This window comes from Cariama cristata, unplaced genomic scaffold (genome assembly GCF_000690535.1).
Source record: "Cariama cristata isolate BGI_N322 unplaced genomic scaffold, ASM69053v1 scaffold3065, whole genome shotgun sequence".
Classification (NCBI taxonomy): Eukaryota; Metazoa; Chordata; class Aves; order Cariamiformes; family Cariamidae; genus Cariama; species Cariama cristata.
The window spans coordinates 1-17,141 of record NW_009617920.1 but is presented as its reverse complement, the minus strand read 5'-3'; the positions used below and the strand labels follow the sequence as shown (position 1 = coordinate 17,141).

The window sequence follows — 17,141 nt, the reverse complement described above, 5'->3', positions numbered from 1 at the left end:
CCCCCCCCCCCCCCCCATTACTGTTATCTTAGTGTTACCTCCTATCTTCAGGAGCAGACATACTATATGTTACTTTTTTTCATGTGAAACCTGTGAAGTTGAAACAACCCCCTATTACTTAGCTTTGTCTTGTATGTGGTTTATTTAAAACTCAAAACCTGAGGATTTCTTTTAGAACTTCTTCTGAGATAATTTTAATTTCCTTCATCTAAAAACAGAGCTCAGATTATCTGCTGCTTTCAGTGGAAATATTTTAAAATAGTTAATGGAGCACTTTTCGTGTCCTTGTCTGTTCTACAAAAGATTGTTTCAGTGCTAGTTATCTGCTGTTTCAGTGTTAGCTGTCTGCTGTGGTATAGATGTTAGCAGAAGCATGCGTACTTTCCGTTTCTGGAAAACTGAACTGAAATATCACTGTAAGCTCATTCTGAAAGCATGTGGTATTTCATTCCCATTGACAGCAATTACAGAAAAAAAAATTATCAGTCATTTTTAAAGTGAGGTTGTTCACTGTGTCTCCTGACTTTAATTGTCTGGCAGCATTTTCTGTTCCTCATTCACCTTCCTCTCTCTACCCCCGGATTACATAAATTTGTCCCAGAAATGTTGTTTACTGGGTGTGTTTATCACAAAATGTTTTTTATATACCTCTGTAGATGTAAGGTCAATACAAACTCAAGTCTAACTGCTTTACTCTTACTTATCTTTGGGTGTAACTTTCCACAGAAATATCACCCTCTGCAGGAATGGTCTGTGGTGTAAAATCTACCATGAGCAAAAGAGCATGGCCCATATAGTCCCAGAACCTGATAAAAGGGCATTTTATTGTCTCAGTCTTAATTGTTCTTACCTTCTCCTGCTGCTGTCTTAAAAGAAAGTGAGCTAACTTTTTTTGGTTTTGTTTCCTGTTGAAAATACAAGTGTAACTACTGATTGTATATATAATATCACAGAAGTAATCAGTTCTCTTCCTTAATTTACCAAACTGGTAAGCAACATGAAGCACTTGCTCTGGGAACCAGCCAGCATTTTTAATGCAACCTCTGAACTCCTAGAGCAGGTCAGTAGGGTAGGCTTACAGCAGAAGTAGGAAGCGCATAATTATTGAGGATTCGAATGCTTTTGTCCTAGTCAACTAAACTAATTTCCTTTTACAGGAATGGGGTTTTACAGTAGTGAAGGTTTTTCTGCATTGTATACTGATACATACATATTTACAGCATGCACCTTTGTGATCTACTCACGATAAACCACTAAAAATAATGCGTTCTGAAGTACCTCTGCAAGAATTCATACAGTGATTTGTAGGGGTTTCTTGTTCTTTGATGCTAACACAAGCCCAGAATCTGAATGAATTTATGAAGGGTATAGCTCTGTATGGGCACAGATGTATATTGATAGGAGAACTGGGTATCTTAGGCTTCCTGTAACTGTGGCTCTGGAATTCAGCCCTGTTGATGAGTAGGCAGAAACAGCTAGTGTGTGTGTGAAGTGCAGATAAATGCCTCGTGGTGCTCATTCACCAAGGCTGCTTGTATAATTAAACAGTGACTAATGGTCATTGTGACGCTGGAACTACTAGACACTTGTTCCATCTACTGCAAGGAAAGAAACAATTTAAGAAATTGCTTTGGGCAATATCTGCCAGAAGTCTCTTGGGATTTAGTGAAATTTCCTTATTGTTCATGACTACAATATCTAAAGCATTCCAATTCTAAAAACTAGTCTCATAGCAGGAGTGCTGTGGTGATTAATGGTAATCATAGTTACGGTATAAGGGAAGGACCTTCCAGAAATGCTACTAAAGTACAATGCAGAATGTTTTTTAAAATTCTCCTTATTTTTTTTGAAGCAGTTTCTGTTCTGTTTTGACAGCACTTGAGACTAAAGCCATTTAAGAAATAGGATATACGTATTATGCAGAATATTCTAATACAGCCTTTGTACCAAGCACCAAGAAATTAAGTCCTTTGTTGCAGGTAATATCTTGGACTTACAGTCCCAGGTGAAGTTGGACATTAAGCAAACTTCCTATTCAGAGTAGGAATTCAGCACAGTCCTGACATATAAATCTGTAGGGCTTAGCTTCGTCTAGAAGAGAAATGGATGCTTGTTGAAGATGATATATGTCTGTGAGATCTTCCATGGAGACTAGTGTCTGTTAATCTTGAAGTCTGTACTTTAACAAGAATTAGGAATATTCAAACAGCTGGAGGATCCTCCTGTTTCCTTAATACTTCTACTTTCTCATTTTCATCAGTAAAATTTTATTACGCTGGGAAGACAACTTCTCTGCCATAGAGAGTCAAACCATCTGAACACCACTTGGGTTCCAGTTTTGTGCTGTTGTTGGCTTTTGTGGCAGTGTTCTGACTTAAACATTACCAGGTGTTTATACATACATGCTAATTTCAAGCTTAAGAATTAACCTACAGGTTTTACCTTTCCTGGGCAGCATGTACTTCACAGCAATTTTTCTCTTATGTAAACTAATCCGTTTGAAGATAAAAGACCGAAGTGTGATATTTTTCCCTATTCCTTAGCACCAAAAAGCAACACACTTCTGTAGAAGGCTGGGCCTAACACTTTCTGCACAGTTTAGGTATCTGCTTCTCGGTTCATGTAGGTGAAGCAAGAAGTTCTGAATCCTTGCTGTGAATAATTCTGGGCTGTTCTTTTCAGTAAGAGTTACAGTGTCTAAGAAAGATTTGCACACCCTAAATCTATAAATCTGCTAATTTGTCGGTTCCTGTTCTGGAAGGTGGGGAATAAAGGAACTGCTCTGGATATTGAGGGTGGTGTGAATGTAAGTAGCTTGTCATAGCTGAAATGCTGAAGGAGTCTGGTGAAAAGGAGGGGGACTTTTGAGTAACTAAGACAGAATGTTGAATAGAGAGAGATTTCAGTTGATTACCCTGTGTGTGGTTGAGTGTATGTGGGTTTCTAAAGAAGGTGTGACTACTCTAACAATAGTAAAACAGAAACCGTTTTTTCCCGGCTTAATCCACATGCATCTTGTGATAATGCTTTCATGTGACTCTTCTGTTTTAGAGGGGGCAAGCTGGGTGCATGGTTATTAAATCTCAGGAAACAGAAGGTTACAGTTAAGCAGCTGAACAGAGTACATTTGTTGTAGTATCTGGTGATCCAAGGGCTGAGGTCTAGAAAGTCAACTTATTCTTTGTTAGCTGGGGTCCTGTTCTTTCTGCTTTGTTAAATCTATGCATTAGAGAAGGTGTAATAGGTCATGAATTTCACAGTGGCTTCTAGGTCGACACAGTGAATTATTGATAGCCAGTTGTAAAGCATTATTAACAGAGCCTTGAGGTTTCTTACAGTTCCCAAGGTGGGGCTTCCAGCCTACACAGAAATGTCCTACCTACTGTGAAGGTGTCTTCATTTTTAAGAGCTATTCTATAACTGCTGCCACTTTGCCATGCTTATGTGCCGCTTCGCTATCTAACTGTGATTTTTCTGTCATTCTAGGTTGGATCCGGTATGCTGAGAGGGTACTTACCAATCTTGTGACCTCTCACATTTGCACTGCAAAGTCTCCACAGCAGATCATGGGCTCCCTGGTGAAGGGCTACTTTGCCAGGCAGCAGGTAAGGAATTCTGATTTATTTTTACAATTATACTCTTCTAAAAAGATGGGTTAGTAGGTTTTAATATTGAAATATAGATCTTGGTGTATTATAAAGTTATAAAGCATCTTCCTGAATTGTTTGTCCTTTACTTGAAGGATAAATGGTGCTTTGCTTCTATATAAGTGCTTATGATAAGAAGAATGCACAAAGAACCTCATATGGTGCAGCGTGAGCTAGCAGCAATCCTTGCGCTCCCAGTGCAACATGGATTTAGGTATTTATGGATAAAATTAAATCCAGGGTAGCTAAAGAGATTCTTGTTAAATGCTGCCTGTGTAGTTCTATAGCACAGCCAAAACAGGAGTGGAGGAGAGTAATATAGAAATTGCCCTGTTATCTGGGATCAATAAAAGCATTGTATCCTAGAAACTAACCTTCTTATCGTCTCAGTTTTGTATGTTGAAAAAGTTGGTGTTCTTTTTAGCTATCATACTTAAATTTAACTGCATCCACATTATATATGAAAGTATTGCTATCTCCACATAGATAAATACTGATGGACTTCCTGTGGATGAAGGTGAATGAGTGACAGCTACAAAATAGAATTCTGAAGTTCTGAGTTGGATTTACTTTCTAAGGCAATCAAAAGCTGCAGAAAATGTAGTCTGAAGGAATAAGTGAAAGTTTCAGCCAGAAGACTGACTTTGGATGTTTCTTGCTGATGCTTTGTGACTCATGGCAAATCACTTCATCTGTCTGTGGCAGTCTTGAAATTTAATTGCTAGGGATTGAGTACTAGTATTACCTGCACGGAGTTTATGATGCCATTTTTGTCCTTGCCATCCTTCAAGCTGTCTTTTGCTCTTCGTGGAGTTCACATGTGCTCTCTTCTATGTTCCACAGAACTTATCTCCTGATAAAATTTACCATGTAATTGTGGCGCCTTGTTATGACAAAAAATTGGAAGCCTTGCGGGAAGATTTCTACACTGCCTTGTATAATTCACAAGAAGTTGATTGTGTTCTGACATCAGGTTAAATCTTCTTTAAACTTACAGTTTATAAAGATATAAGTGAATCGCCATTGTTAGAATAGTCTTTATGCCAGACTTTGATTTTTTCAAGTCTGCTTTAGTTGTAAGGTTGGCTCTTTTCTGCTTTAAAGATAAGTACATGTTGTTGTGCTGCTGGTAGTATAGGTATTGTATAGGGAAGGCAAAGCGAAAAATATTTTCCTTCTAAGTAGGTATTCATCTGAAAACAAGATTCAGGTACTTCTTTTTGTCAGCCTCTTGAGAAGGTGAAAGTTATGTGAATCCATATTTAAAATAATTGTCTTCCTTCTCTATGGTCATTATTTAATCTCCACCGGGATTATTCATAACATTCCAAATGCATGACACCAGTGGCTTTTTGGTGTGGCTCTTGTCTTTAGGCTTAACATCCAAACTACGTATCCTCCTTTTTCCCCTGCAGTGTAGAAATGTCTTCCAAGCTTTACCGGGCAGAAAGGCTAGGGATAGCGTTATGCAAAGTTTGGAGCAAGCTGAAGGCCCCTTTCTTCAGGGCTGGAAGTGTCAGGGAACTGACTCTAGTAAGAATTGGAGAACAAGACTGTAAGCACATATAGGTCTTGGGATATTGATCTCTTAAACAGAGGCACAGCATGTGCATTTTGCTTTGTGTTGAAAGTAAAATGTCATATGTTTTCCTACAGGTGAAATTGTCCAAATAATGGAACAGAAAAATGTGTCTATGAAAGATGTGACTGAAGTAGCTGTAGATAGTTTGTAAGTAGTTTTGTTGTGGATTGCTTCCTTATTTTGATGACAAATGACAACACCTTTGAGATATTCAACATAAATGTAAAACTTCTCAAAAGAATGTTTTTTCTTTTTAAAGAAAAAAAGCCTTCATCAAAGCCTGGGTATACTGAAGCCTCATACTTTATACAGTGGCCAAAAAACCCCCAAGTATTCTCTTAGATGTTCATTGCTATATATAAAAGTCATACTAAACAGATAATACAAACCTGTATATACTATCTAAATACAAAGCAGGTAATTTGAGGTAATGACCCCTATCTAGTGACTCCTTTATGATTTTTGAAGATTTGTGTAGCTCCTTATTTATTTTTTAATGTAGTAGTATTAGATTTGACTATATCAACGTCACGACTTGCTAGTAAGTGTGACTGTCTGAGGGTGTTGACCCTGTTCCGAGCTCACCTATGCTTGAGCTTCTGTAAAGCTGAAAAGTCTCATCTGCCCCTCTCCAACTGTCTGGCCTCACACAAAGATGCTGCGATGCAGTCATGGGCTTGACCATCTGTTCTCTGCTTTCCTCTCATCCAGAGCAGTATCTTGACAGTAAATTTCCACTTCCCCTAATACATTCATGTAGAATTGATAGCAGCAGCACCCTTTCAGGAAATGGTAATTAATTTTTTTTTAAACTGAAGACAGCAGTTAGTTTTTCAAAATTAGATAAAATTGAAACATGCTTTAGATGAAAATTGCACAAAGCATTGAAGAGATTTTGTTTACTGTATGACTGGCTCAGAAAGCAGCATGGGGCTGCTTTAATTCTCGGGCTTAGTTACAAAGGCTGGCCTCACTGCTCACTGATCTTTGTTCAAGTGTGACAGATGTTACTTGGTATCTTTCCAAAGTGGTCATAGTGGAGCAATAAACATGCTTTCTTGCACAAAACAGAAAGCTCTGGAATTAATTTAAAATGCTTTTCACTTTCAGTTAGTATCCTGCTTGGACCTTGTTTAGCCTGGAGAAATTTAAGTGGTACAGTGGTAACATTTTCAGAGCTGTGTTTGTAGTGTATCTCCTATGATTACTTCTACCAGAGATTGCTATATAGAATGAGAATTATATAAATAAAGTTCTTGCAGACATAATTACATAGATAATCATTTATTTCTAAATCACCCTGTCCAATAATAGAACCAGCACTTACTCAGAATATTCCTGTTTTGTTGGATCAGTTTATGTTGAAGCTGTGAGACTTGATGGCATAAATTTTTGCTCTTCTGGGGTCTTAAAAGTAGATTTTGCACAGAAATCAGTGTCACTTGAAACTCCTCCTCCTAAAACAAGTCCCAGCACAGCAGCAATTTGTGGTAGTGCTTTGTGTTAAAAAAGTAATATGAACAAAGTTAACTCATGTTTGCGTTCTCAACTCACTTTGTAGCTAGAGAATGCTAACAAATAGCAATTGGCTAAAATTAGGAGAGAGATCATGAAACAAAATCAGCCAGGGTTATTAAAAAAAAAAAGTTGCAGTAGTTCTTAAGTACATGCCATGCCATGGCATAGAGCAGACAGACATACTAAATTTGTAAACTTCAGCTCTTTAGTGATTAAAATATTTCTCTGTCATTAAAACTTCAGCTTTTTTTTGCTAGCAAGGTGTTTGCTGTGGTAATTTTCACTTTGGTTTTGTGGTTGAACGCTGTGCTTAGATGGCTGCTCAGGCAAGAGCGAGCAGTATAGGCCAGGAAAGGTCATGTCTGGCTGTTCTGGGAAGAAGGTAACTAGACTGTATCTAGAGAGGCTTTTACATGTAAGAGCAAAGGATGTAGTCTGTCCATTTGCTAACCTGAAGACTAATATCTCGTCCTGAAAGTAGCATTAGCACACACCCCTAGTGATTTCTCCTTTGCCAGACAGGACCATAAGCCTGTAGAGCTGCAGGCTTTGGCGATCACCAGCACGCACCCCAGTACAGTTTATGCTGCAGCCACTTGTGCTCATCAGTGAACCTCCAGGTGAATGCTCTGCCTGTTGGATAGGATCTCACTAATTTTCTTTCCTGAACTATAGTGTGGCACTTACCGTAAAGGTACAGTGTTCTAGCCTGGTTGCAACTGTACTGATTTGGTGTTATTTTAGTGGCACAGTGTTATAGACTGTCACAAACAGCTCCTGGAGCAGGGGAGTTCTTTGTGAGCAAAGGCTTGTAACTTCTGAAGTACTTTTTATATTCTCACAGCCTAAAAATGATTGATTTTTTTTTTTTTTCCCCAAAATGTTTCCTGAGCAGTGAATGGCTGTTACCCAAGTCTTTAGTCTGTGCTGAATGTGCATTCTTACAAATTACTGTTGCTCGAGGTTTCTGAACATGGGAAAACGCTGCATCCTTTTATATTTTTTATTTTACTTTTTTCTATCATCTTACTGCTGTCCTGAATAGTTGCAATTTTTTTTAAGCTGTAATAAATAAAAATGTTAATAATATGTTCTTAATCACTGCTATAAAACTCTTTTTGGTGGGGGAGACAGAGGAGGGGAGAAACATACTGCTTTATTGAAGTGAAGGAATGAAATTTTGGAGTTGATCTTTCTTTTTGTTGCTTTCTAAGGTTTGATGAAATAAAGGAGGGAGATGTAGTAAGGCATGATGGGAAGAGATCTGATGGTTACCTGGAGCACATTTTTAAACATGCTGCAAAGGAGCTTTTTGGCATGGATGTCAAGGAAATCACCTACAAAGCATTAAAGTAAGTTAGAGTTTTGTATCCTTGTTAGGTAGGATGGGCTAGTTAGAACAGAATAGACTATTTTCAGTCGGAAGGGACCTACAGCCATTGTCTAGTCTAACTGCCTGACCACTTCAGGGCTGAGCAAAAGTGAAAGCATGTTGTTAAGGGCATTGTCCAAATGCCTCTTAAACACTGACAGGTTTGGGGCATTAACCACCTCTCTAGGAAGCATGTTCCAGGATTTGACCACCCTCTTGGTAAATAAATGCTTTCTAATGTCCAGTCTAAGCCTCCTCTGGTTTAGGTGGTGCTACAGTGAAGCCTAATGTAGTTATTGCTCACCTGGCCCTTTTGCTGACAGGCAGTTACATGTTCTAAACCTGTACATTTGTTGCTGTAAAGTAACTCCTGCTAGCTTTAATTTTATTAATAACTTACCCGCCCTTAAAAATTAAGTATAATTCTATTCTGAAAACTCAACCCCATCTTCTGCTTAACTCAGTTTAGAAACTGGAAGAATTCACTGTAATCTCACTGTTATACTTGTTCTGTTCTCATTAGAGCATCTGAATACAAACTGCCACATTTGGGTCATCCCTTTGGTAATGCAGGGATTCAAAATGTTCTCTATGTATCTTTATAGGAACAAGGACTTTCAAGAAGTTACCCTTGAAAAGGATGGTGAGACAGTCCTGCGTTTTGCAGCAGCTTATGGCTTTAGAAATATCCAAAACATGGTTCTGAAGTTGAAAAAAGGAAAGTTTTTATACCATTTTGTAGAAGTTCTTGCCTGCCCAGGAGGTAAGAGTAATTGTGGATCTGCAGTTGTTCCACACACGTATCTTGAATCTCAAAAGAAAGTTGTGTTACAGGCAGGCACTTAATTTCATTCCCTCTTAATTCTCTTAATAATCTTAAATGCTTACTATTTAATGAATGGTCCAGAACACCAATTACAGGGTTGGCTCAGAAATTGATTGGGTTTTCTAAAATTAACCATAATGTTATTTGCTCTCTTCTGACCTATAAATAAGTGACAGCATGGCTCTTACGATTATTTCAAACCTCAGAGGAAATATTCTGAAATGGTGGTTGTCAAGGGCAAGAAAAGACTAGGAACATAATTAGGATCATAAAACCATGGAGAAGACAGAGAAAGATTGTTGATATGGAAACCTCATTTACATTAAGATGATGTTGATATTGGAGTCACTTTAGGTAAATGCAAATTCTAACGGAGGGGGGGTAGTTTATGTAGAGAGACAACTTTTTTTTCATTAGACAAGTATGAAGAAAGAATTTCAAGTTAACGTAAACTTTCTCTTCATTTCAAATCTCCATCACCTTTGCAGTTTTCTCTTTTTTTCCCCCCCCAAGGGTGCCTAAATGGAAAAGGTCAGGCACAAACTGAAGATGGAAAACCAGATAAAGCACTGCTTAACCAGATGGAAGAAGTGTATGCTGCAATACCTGTTAGACTTCCAGAAGCCAACATGCACGTACAAAAGATGTACCAGGACTGGCTGGAAGGCATGGACTCTAAGAAGGTCCAGGAAACTTTGCACACCAAATACAGTGCAGTAAATCAAACAGCAGGCAATTTGGATATCAAATGGTAATAAATCAAACTTGCAAAAGATTTGTTTATGCTAGTTACAGATTCAGCACTGGAAACATTCTATGCAATCGCAGATGCTATGCACTAGCCGAGTGTATGAATGAGATGCTTCCTAATTGTGGATTATTATTTGTGAAGAACTGTTGCTTTTTAAAAACAGAAAGAGAAGTCTCCGAAAGCCCTGGTTCCTGCCATTGTCATTTAACTTTTACTGTGTGTAATATCCTGTGTGTAATGGATTTCTTTATTAAAAAATGTGATCTTGCAAGGTACCTAAGCACTTTCTGCCAGGGGCAGGGAGTGTAATTCCTGATGAAGTTACTCCCTTAAGTGAAGGGTTCCCTTCACAACACGAGCTCCCCCAAGAAGGCAAGATTATTTGAGTCATACTCCTAGGTACACAGTCCCTTTCATCATGGGAAAACAGTCATCGTGAATTTCAATATTCTTGCAGTTGTTGTGAAGTAACTTGGGATTTACTTGCCTTGTTAACAAAAAAACCTTGACAGGGACAAGTGTGCATATGGAGAAGCGTAATGAATTTATGTATGCCTTCTATCCATATTTTAACAAAAACTATTCTGTTCCAAACTAGCCACCATTTCTTACTGACGTCGTATTTTTTAAGAAACAGGATGCCTCATATAAACTGAACTTGGGAAACTAATGCTAAATGGTTCTAATACAATCCTTATTTAAAAATAGTCCCAGATAGGTTGGTTGGTACAAAAAGAGAACTTTTCTGTCCTTGTAAGGTTTAGGAAGAGTGGTGCTCCTTACTTTGTCTGGCTTCTTTGAGGCTGAAACATGCATAAGCACTGTCATGTGAGCACATGCATACAACAACTTTGCTAGTTTTGCTTATTCTCTCATATTTCGGTACACGCAATACCAGATTGTTCTTTCATTTATCTCCATGTTGACAGACTTCTGTAAAAATAACTTCATGCAGTGCCTCTGACAAAAATTCTTAGCAATGCTTGCGAGCTCATCAAAGTTACTATACATTGGCATCATGAATTTTGGTGCACTTTTTTTTTTTTGGAGTATGCTGTAGAGGTTTCATTTAACAGACAAAGTGGTATTTGCATACAAGCTTTTCTGCAACTTCATGAGTTGTCAGAAGATTATTCAAGAATGTGATGGATTAAAAAAAAAAAAAAAGAATCTACTGCCAAACTTCACATTTTCCTAGTACTATCAAATTTGTTCACGATTAATGGCTGTTGCAAGCTAGCAAAGTTTTAGCTTTCCTTTTCCAGTCTGAAAGTGTGAATAGGCTTTTTTAATAATTTCAGGCAGTTTGAATGAATATTCTTATAAATTTCTTAATATCACAACCACTTGAAGGAGTAACATCTAATACTGCAAAAACCTGTGTGTATTTGAAATCTGCATTTAACTTGAACACAGTGGATGGGATAAAGGCATCAAGTCAATACAAGTTCTTGCATTGGCTAAATAAGAGGCTCTAAAGGAGAGAGAGAGACTTAAATACCTTACCCTGATAACAAGAGAGAGTTCTTTTAATAGAATTGCAGCTTTCAATTGGACCTCCATCTAAATAACAAAACATTTCACTTTGAGGGATATTTTCTTTCACGTGCAAGTGAATTTGATTACTGTGCTACCTGAGTGCACACAATGAGACTATGCCCATAAATCAGCCTTTGTAAGGTGTTCCTTCTTGTAATAAAAACATTATACTTGTGTGGTGCAATATCAGAACATCTACGGAAATCTACCTCTGTACAGGAAGGGAGTCCAGAAATCGTGGGAAGCTTATGTGTAACTGAAACTGTAATAAATGTCTGCTAAAGAAAGATGGTGGTGTTGCATGAAATTTCTGAAGAGATTACTTTTAGAAGCAACATCCAACTCCTTTGGTCTGATTTTCTTTCTCTGTCATGATTTCCTCAAAAAAACTTCAACAGAATTATCTTGTAATAAAGTGGTCTTGTTCTGTTTGTATAGGCATATGTTTCTATGTATATATGGTTTATAGCTTGATGGCATGTTTAAATTATATTGCTTCAGTTCTTTGTATAGTATGCTTTTTTTTTAATGTGTGTATACTGGATGAAATGGTACGAAAAAGTTGTTTGTTTTTCTGATGGAATCTTCACTAAACTACACAAGAGCTGCCTTGCTATTCTGAAAGGATACCCTTGAACTGTTTGTACACCTCGAAAAGTACTCCTCTTGCGTAGGTGGCACTGCTGTGTACGTGTTCTCTTTTGCTGTGATGCTTGCCTGTTGCACTGAGGAGCCTCGCTTCCCGTGCTGGTGGGAGACCCTAGGAATGGGGCCAGTAGGTGAAACAAATCTGTCTACAGTATCCTCTGCGGTGTTCCCACTGCAAGGGAAATTGGTGGCCCGGTGCATAAAAATAAACTATTTCAGTTGAATCCACTATTTCTTCCATTTACTCAAGTGTTTTAACCTATTGAGATAGTAGCAGTGTAAAAATCTAGTAGATGATTTGTCTGCCACAGTATTCTTTTTAAAGACGAGGAAGGCATCTAACTGCAGCTTTTAGTGGCTAGGTGGAATGTATGTATTATAGCTAGTGACTTAGTGACAGATACTTGTCTTTTTTTTGTCATTTTTGTTTTATAAGACTTTCTGGAGTAAAACTGATTTTAAGTTTTTTAAGCCCTTTTCTTTGAAGTGCCAGTTTAAAAGAAAAAGTTGTGGGTTTTTTTTCCCTTAACTGTAATAAGTCTTTCCCCCTCTTTCTTCTTTCACTGAAATTTTAAGATGTATCAGAAAACCTTGTTGCAATTTCATATATAGTGAAATGCTTGCCTAAGATTTGATTCCGGCTTTTAAATCTACAGTTGGGAAGTCTGTCATTGTTGACAATACATGTTTCTAGCCACACTTTGTGAAACTACAGCATTATTTAGTTTCCTGATACGATTTTGGCAACTAATAATTTTCATTGCTATTGCCTTTTCAGCAATGAGAAAAGTTCCTAGTGTGGTCACAGCCATAGTGCTTTACTTCTCTGTTGAATGTTGGGCTGAGACAATCTTGTCTCTAGATGATTTTTAGAAAATACTAAATTGGAGGGATTGTGGGAAAGTAACTGGAAATGCTAAATTGATTTGGAAATTGTCTTGGGGTATTATTGACTTGTGCGTATCAAGTGCTTGATACCTTGGGTTATAGTACTTTATTCTGAAGAGACTGCTACAACAAGGGATACGCATTCTGAAGCACTTTTGCTATGCCTTCTCCAGTAAGTTTGCCTCAGCCACAGCACCTTGTGTTTGTCCACTGTAGTTAATGAACATGGACGGACATGGGCTATGCTATCACTTAGAATAATGGATATATCTGTGTGCAGCAGTCTCAACTGGATTATATTTGGATAATGTTCAGTTACCTAAATTTTGGTGCTTTGTATTCAAATGGAGCATGACCATGAATTGTCCTAAATAAATCTTGATACTGAATTATGTACTGAATCTCTCATTCCATATGAATCTGTCTCATTCCACATTCTTCCCCTGTACTCAGCACCGGTGAGGCTGCACCTCGAATCCCGTGTTCAGTTCTGGGCCTCTCACCACGAGACCTTGAGGTGCTGGAGCGTGTCCAGAGAAGGGCAACAAAGGTGGGGAAGGGTCTGGAGCACAAGTCTGATGGGGAGCGGCTGAGGGAGCTGGGGGTGTTTGGTCTGGAGAAGAGGAGGCTGAAGGGAGACAACAACCTGAAAGGAGGGTGTAGCCAGGTGGGGGTCAGTCTCCTCTCCCAAGTAACAAGTGATAGGACAAGGGGAAATGGCCTCAGGTTGCACCAGGGGAGGTTTAGATTGGATATTAGGAAGAATTTCTTCACCACAGGGGTTGTCAAGCACTGGCACAGGCTGCCCAGGGAAGTGGTGGAGTCCCCATCCCTGGAGGTATTTAACAGGTGTGTAGATGTGGTGCTTAGGGACATGGTTTAGTGGTGGGCTTGGCCATGGTAGGTTTATGGTTGGACTCAATGATCTTAAAGGTCCTTTCCAGCCTAAATGATTCTATGATATAAAAGCTTAACTCTTTAAGTACACTTCGTTTTAACATATGTGCTTGTCTGGTGAATTTAGCGTGAATACTTAGTAGGTCTGTAACAGCAATACAATATCAGCTATTTATGAGTATTCTGGATTATGGCTATGCTTCAAACTGTGATAAATGGAAGGAGAAAGTTGCTGGATAGCAGCAGGAGATGGTCATTTGCTCTCTAGAATTGTAAAATAATATATTGAATCTAGTGGCTTTATAGCTCTCTTACCTGGGAAGAATGATGTTGCTGGATGAAGCCAGTCTATGGGAGTTGAGTAGTTACGCTGAAGTTTACTATATACAGTTATTTAAAACCCTGGCGCACAAGGAACAGTAAAGATACTTGTTTGTGTGTAGCCTGGTACTTACAAACACAGCTGGGGAAAGGATAAAAATTAGCCTTGACATAGGAGAGGGAGATATTTTTTCATCAAGAGGTTGTGCAAAAATTCCTTTAATGAATTTCGCAAACATTTCTGTATGCTGCCTTGAACAGTTAAAACCCTAACTTCCACAGTTAACGAGACCTGGAGGCGGTCTGTACTGTTTTCAGGGACTGTACGGGGGGTTACCTGGCCAGAGGAAAAGGAGGAGGAGCTGATCTTCAGTTTGGCACAGGCCCGAGATGTTCTGGTTGCTGTGTAAACAAATGACTAGTGAGGACAGGTTTTGAGGAGGGGAGCCAAGATGTTAAGATGTCCTTAGCTACTCTTGAAACGAAAAATAAATAATGAGGATTTGTGTCAGCAAAGCAGAGGTAACATCCATTTAAATGGTGCAAAATTCAATCTGTGAGATTATACCTGCTCTGAAATCGCTGCATTTCTGTCTCTGTCTTCCAAGTGAATACTTGGGTGCATCTGAAAAATAATGTCCAAAATCTGCACATTTATCTTCTGAAAACCAGATTTTCCTCAGTGTGATTATTTTTTCCTCATAAAAACCCTTAAAATACATAAAACCCAATAAAACATAATGAAAGACCTAATTAAATAGTAGTAAAGAAGTCTTTAAAGTCTTAGTTGATCTTTTTGTCAAATATATAGCTCTTCATTCAACTTAAGGAAATTAGGAACAGCCTGATACAGTTGAAGTCAAGGAAAACCCTTTGGCATTCAGGCCCTGGGGCTTACCCCCGTTTTGGTCTGTACCTTGCTGTGCCATCGCCGTTTGGTTTTCCCCAGGTGCGCTGTGAGGGCTCATTGTATGCGGTGGCCGTGCAAAGCCGCCTGCCTTTATTTCTGTCTCCCGTGGGCCCGTACGTAGCCCGGAGCCGGCCGTGGGGAGGTCTGCCCGCGGTCCCCGGGGGGGTGAAAATAAAAGGTAAGGGCCGTGTGTCAGGTTCTACCGAGATTTGAACTCGGATCGCTGGATTCAAAGTCCAGAGTGCTAACCATTACACCATAGAACCGCGTGGTGGCACTCGCCTCCGCGCGGCCGGAGAATAAACCGCGGCCCAGCAAAGCCGGCTCCACGCCGGCCCGCGGCCCTGCTTCCTCCGCGTCCTGAGCTGGGAACTTCATGCAGCCGAAGTACTCCTACTTCTTCTGCCTCTCGGCAAGATTCGTTGGTTTCGGGGTATAATTATCGCAAAGACGCCACGCCAGAAAGCAAACGCGAACGGCAGGAAAGCACCATCTTTCAGATACGTACAGTGAATCCTCGTGCGCGCACCGGAGTTCAGCAGACTGCCTCGTCCTTTTCTAACGCGTAATTTAGAATTGTGTTTCCACGTAGGTTGTTCAAAGCGTAGAAAGAAAAAGAATTATTCACGTTTCAGTATACTACAGCATGTCTGAAATTTTTCGGCTAAGTCGTGTTAGAATGTACTAACCAAGCTGCAATAAAAAATAAATACGGAAAAAAAATAATCAGGAAAATTCTGTGGTTTGTCTCGCTTCCCCTTTCAGTACGTTTTGCAGGTGGCACAGCATGTCAGTGGTTTGTAGCGTCCCAAAAGCCCATGGGAAACACCACGGCTCCCCAACCTCACCTCCCGTGACCGCGGCCACTGAAGAGATCTCCCCACGGGCAAAAGGTACAGGTTCCACCGAGATTTGAACTCGGATCGCTGGATTCAGAGTCCAGAGTGCTAACCATTACACCATGGAACCGCTTACCGGGGGCCCCTGAAACGCTCTTATTGAAGGAATCTGAAAAGGAAAAAAGACAACACTATCCCCTCCAGAGTCTCCTAAATATACTATCTGCTTTGCTTCTCTTCCGTGCATTCTGAACATACTCATTCCATGTAAGAATTCCACTGCTCATTTATTGCAACATTTTACAGCACTGAAAATAGTGCACATTTAGAAGCACCTGAGCATTAAACAAGATCACTAAGCCGTTTCTCAGGTCATGGGATTTAAAGCTTGACTATAAATTTTTAATACCCTGTGCACTGACTTTTACTTCACATTTGTATACTCGTTTTGCTTTCATGTATTTTGGGCTTAGCATTTGCTTGCTATATTTGAGAAGAAGCAGGGACCATTGTCACAGCTACCGTTTTAGTTTGCCAGATTGTTTCTTCTCTTGGTATTTATTGACCTGTGTATATAACAGAATGTTTCATTTAAACGGGCAAGACATGGAAAAACTGTAAATGTATGCAATGAGCTTTTTTATGCATAATTAAATGCACGGACCTGTTGGAGCAAGTCCAGAGGAGGGCCCCAAAATGATTAGATGGATAGAGCACCTCCCCTATGAGGACAGGCTGAGAGAGTTGGGGTTGTTCAGCCCGGAGAAGAGAAGGCTCCAGAGAGACCTTAGAGCAGCCTTTCAATATTTAAAGCAGGCTTATAAGACAGATGGGGACAGGCTTTTCAGTAGGTCCTGTAGCGATATGACAAGGGGTTTCATGGTTTTAAACTAAAAGAGAGTAGGTTTAGAGTAGATATAAGGAAGAAGTTTGTTACAATGCGGCTGCTGAAACACTGGCACACTTGTAGGTGCCCCATCACTGGAAACATTCGAGGCCAGGCTGGATGGGTCTCCGAGTAACCTGATGGAGTTGAAGTTGTCCCTGCTCATTGCAGGAGGCTCGGACTACATGACCTTTAACTGTCCCTTCCAACCCAACCCATCCTGTAATTCTACAAAATCACCAAATTGCGCTAGACGAAACCATTATAGGCATCATACCATTCCCTATTCTGTCCTTCCTTTACTCGCATCCACTATGCCACATGGTGTCGAGACAGTTTAGGAAAAATAATCCTACTCCCAACACCAACCAACCCCGCACCTACAAATAAACAACAGAGAAAACGGAGCCGTCGGTCACCGCGCCCCGTGACAGCCGACCACCGGGGCCAACCCCAGCCTGCTGGCCGGCAAGAAAAACAACGCCCAGCTAGCAGAGGATGGTTTCGATCCATCGAC

At 39.7% G+C, this 17,141-nt stretch overlaps 1 protein-coding gene and 2 non-coding genes across 3 annotated transcripts in view; 1 reads left to right on the top strand and 2 right to left on the bottom strand.

The window, feature by feature from the left end:
* The window catches only part of NARF (nuclear prelamin A recognition factor), a 15,756-nt gene extending 5,754 nt beyond the window's left edge, over positions 1–10,002 (top strand). Inside the window, exons 5-10 of the mRNA XM_009700655.1 lie at positions 3,487–3,605; positions 4,491–4,620; positions 5,304–5,376; positions 7,962–8,099; positions 8,725–8,882; positions 9,459–10,002. Of these exons, the coding sequence (XP_009698957.1) occupies positions 3,487–3,605; positions 4,491–4,620; positions 5,304–5,376; positions 7,962–8,099; positions 8,725–8,882; positions 9,459–9,700 (860 nt within the window). The 3' untranslated portion in view covers positions 9,701–10,002. The remainder of the gene's footprint in view (positions 1–3,486; positions 3,606–4,490; positions 4,621–5,303; positions 5,377–7,961; positions 8,100–8,724; positions 8,883–9,458) is intronic.
* A 5,091-nt stretch (positions 10,003–15,093) lies between these two features.
* TRNAQ-UUG lies at positions 15,094–15,165 on the bottom strand. The gene has a single exon. It is a non-coding gene; the product is annotated as a tRNA-Gln (tRNA).
* Positions 15,166–15,796: 631 nt separating this feature from the next.
* On the bottom strand, positions 15,797–15,868 carry TRNAQ-CUG. Its single transcript has one exon. It is a non-coding gene; the product is annotated as a tRNA-Gln (tRNA).
* Positions 15,869–17,141: the final 1,273 nt, after the last annotated feature.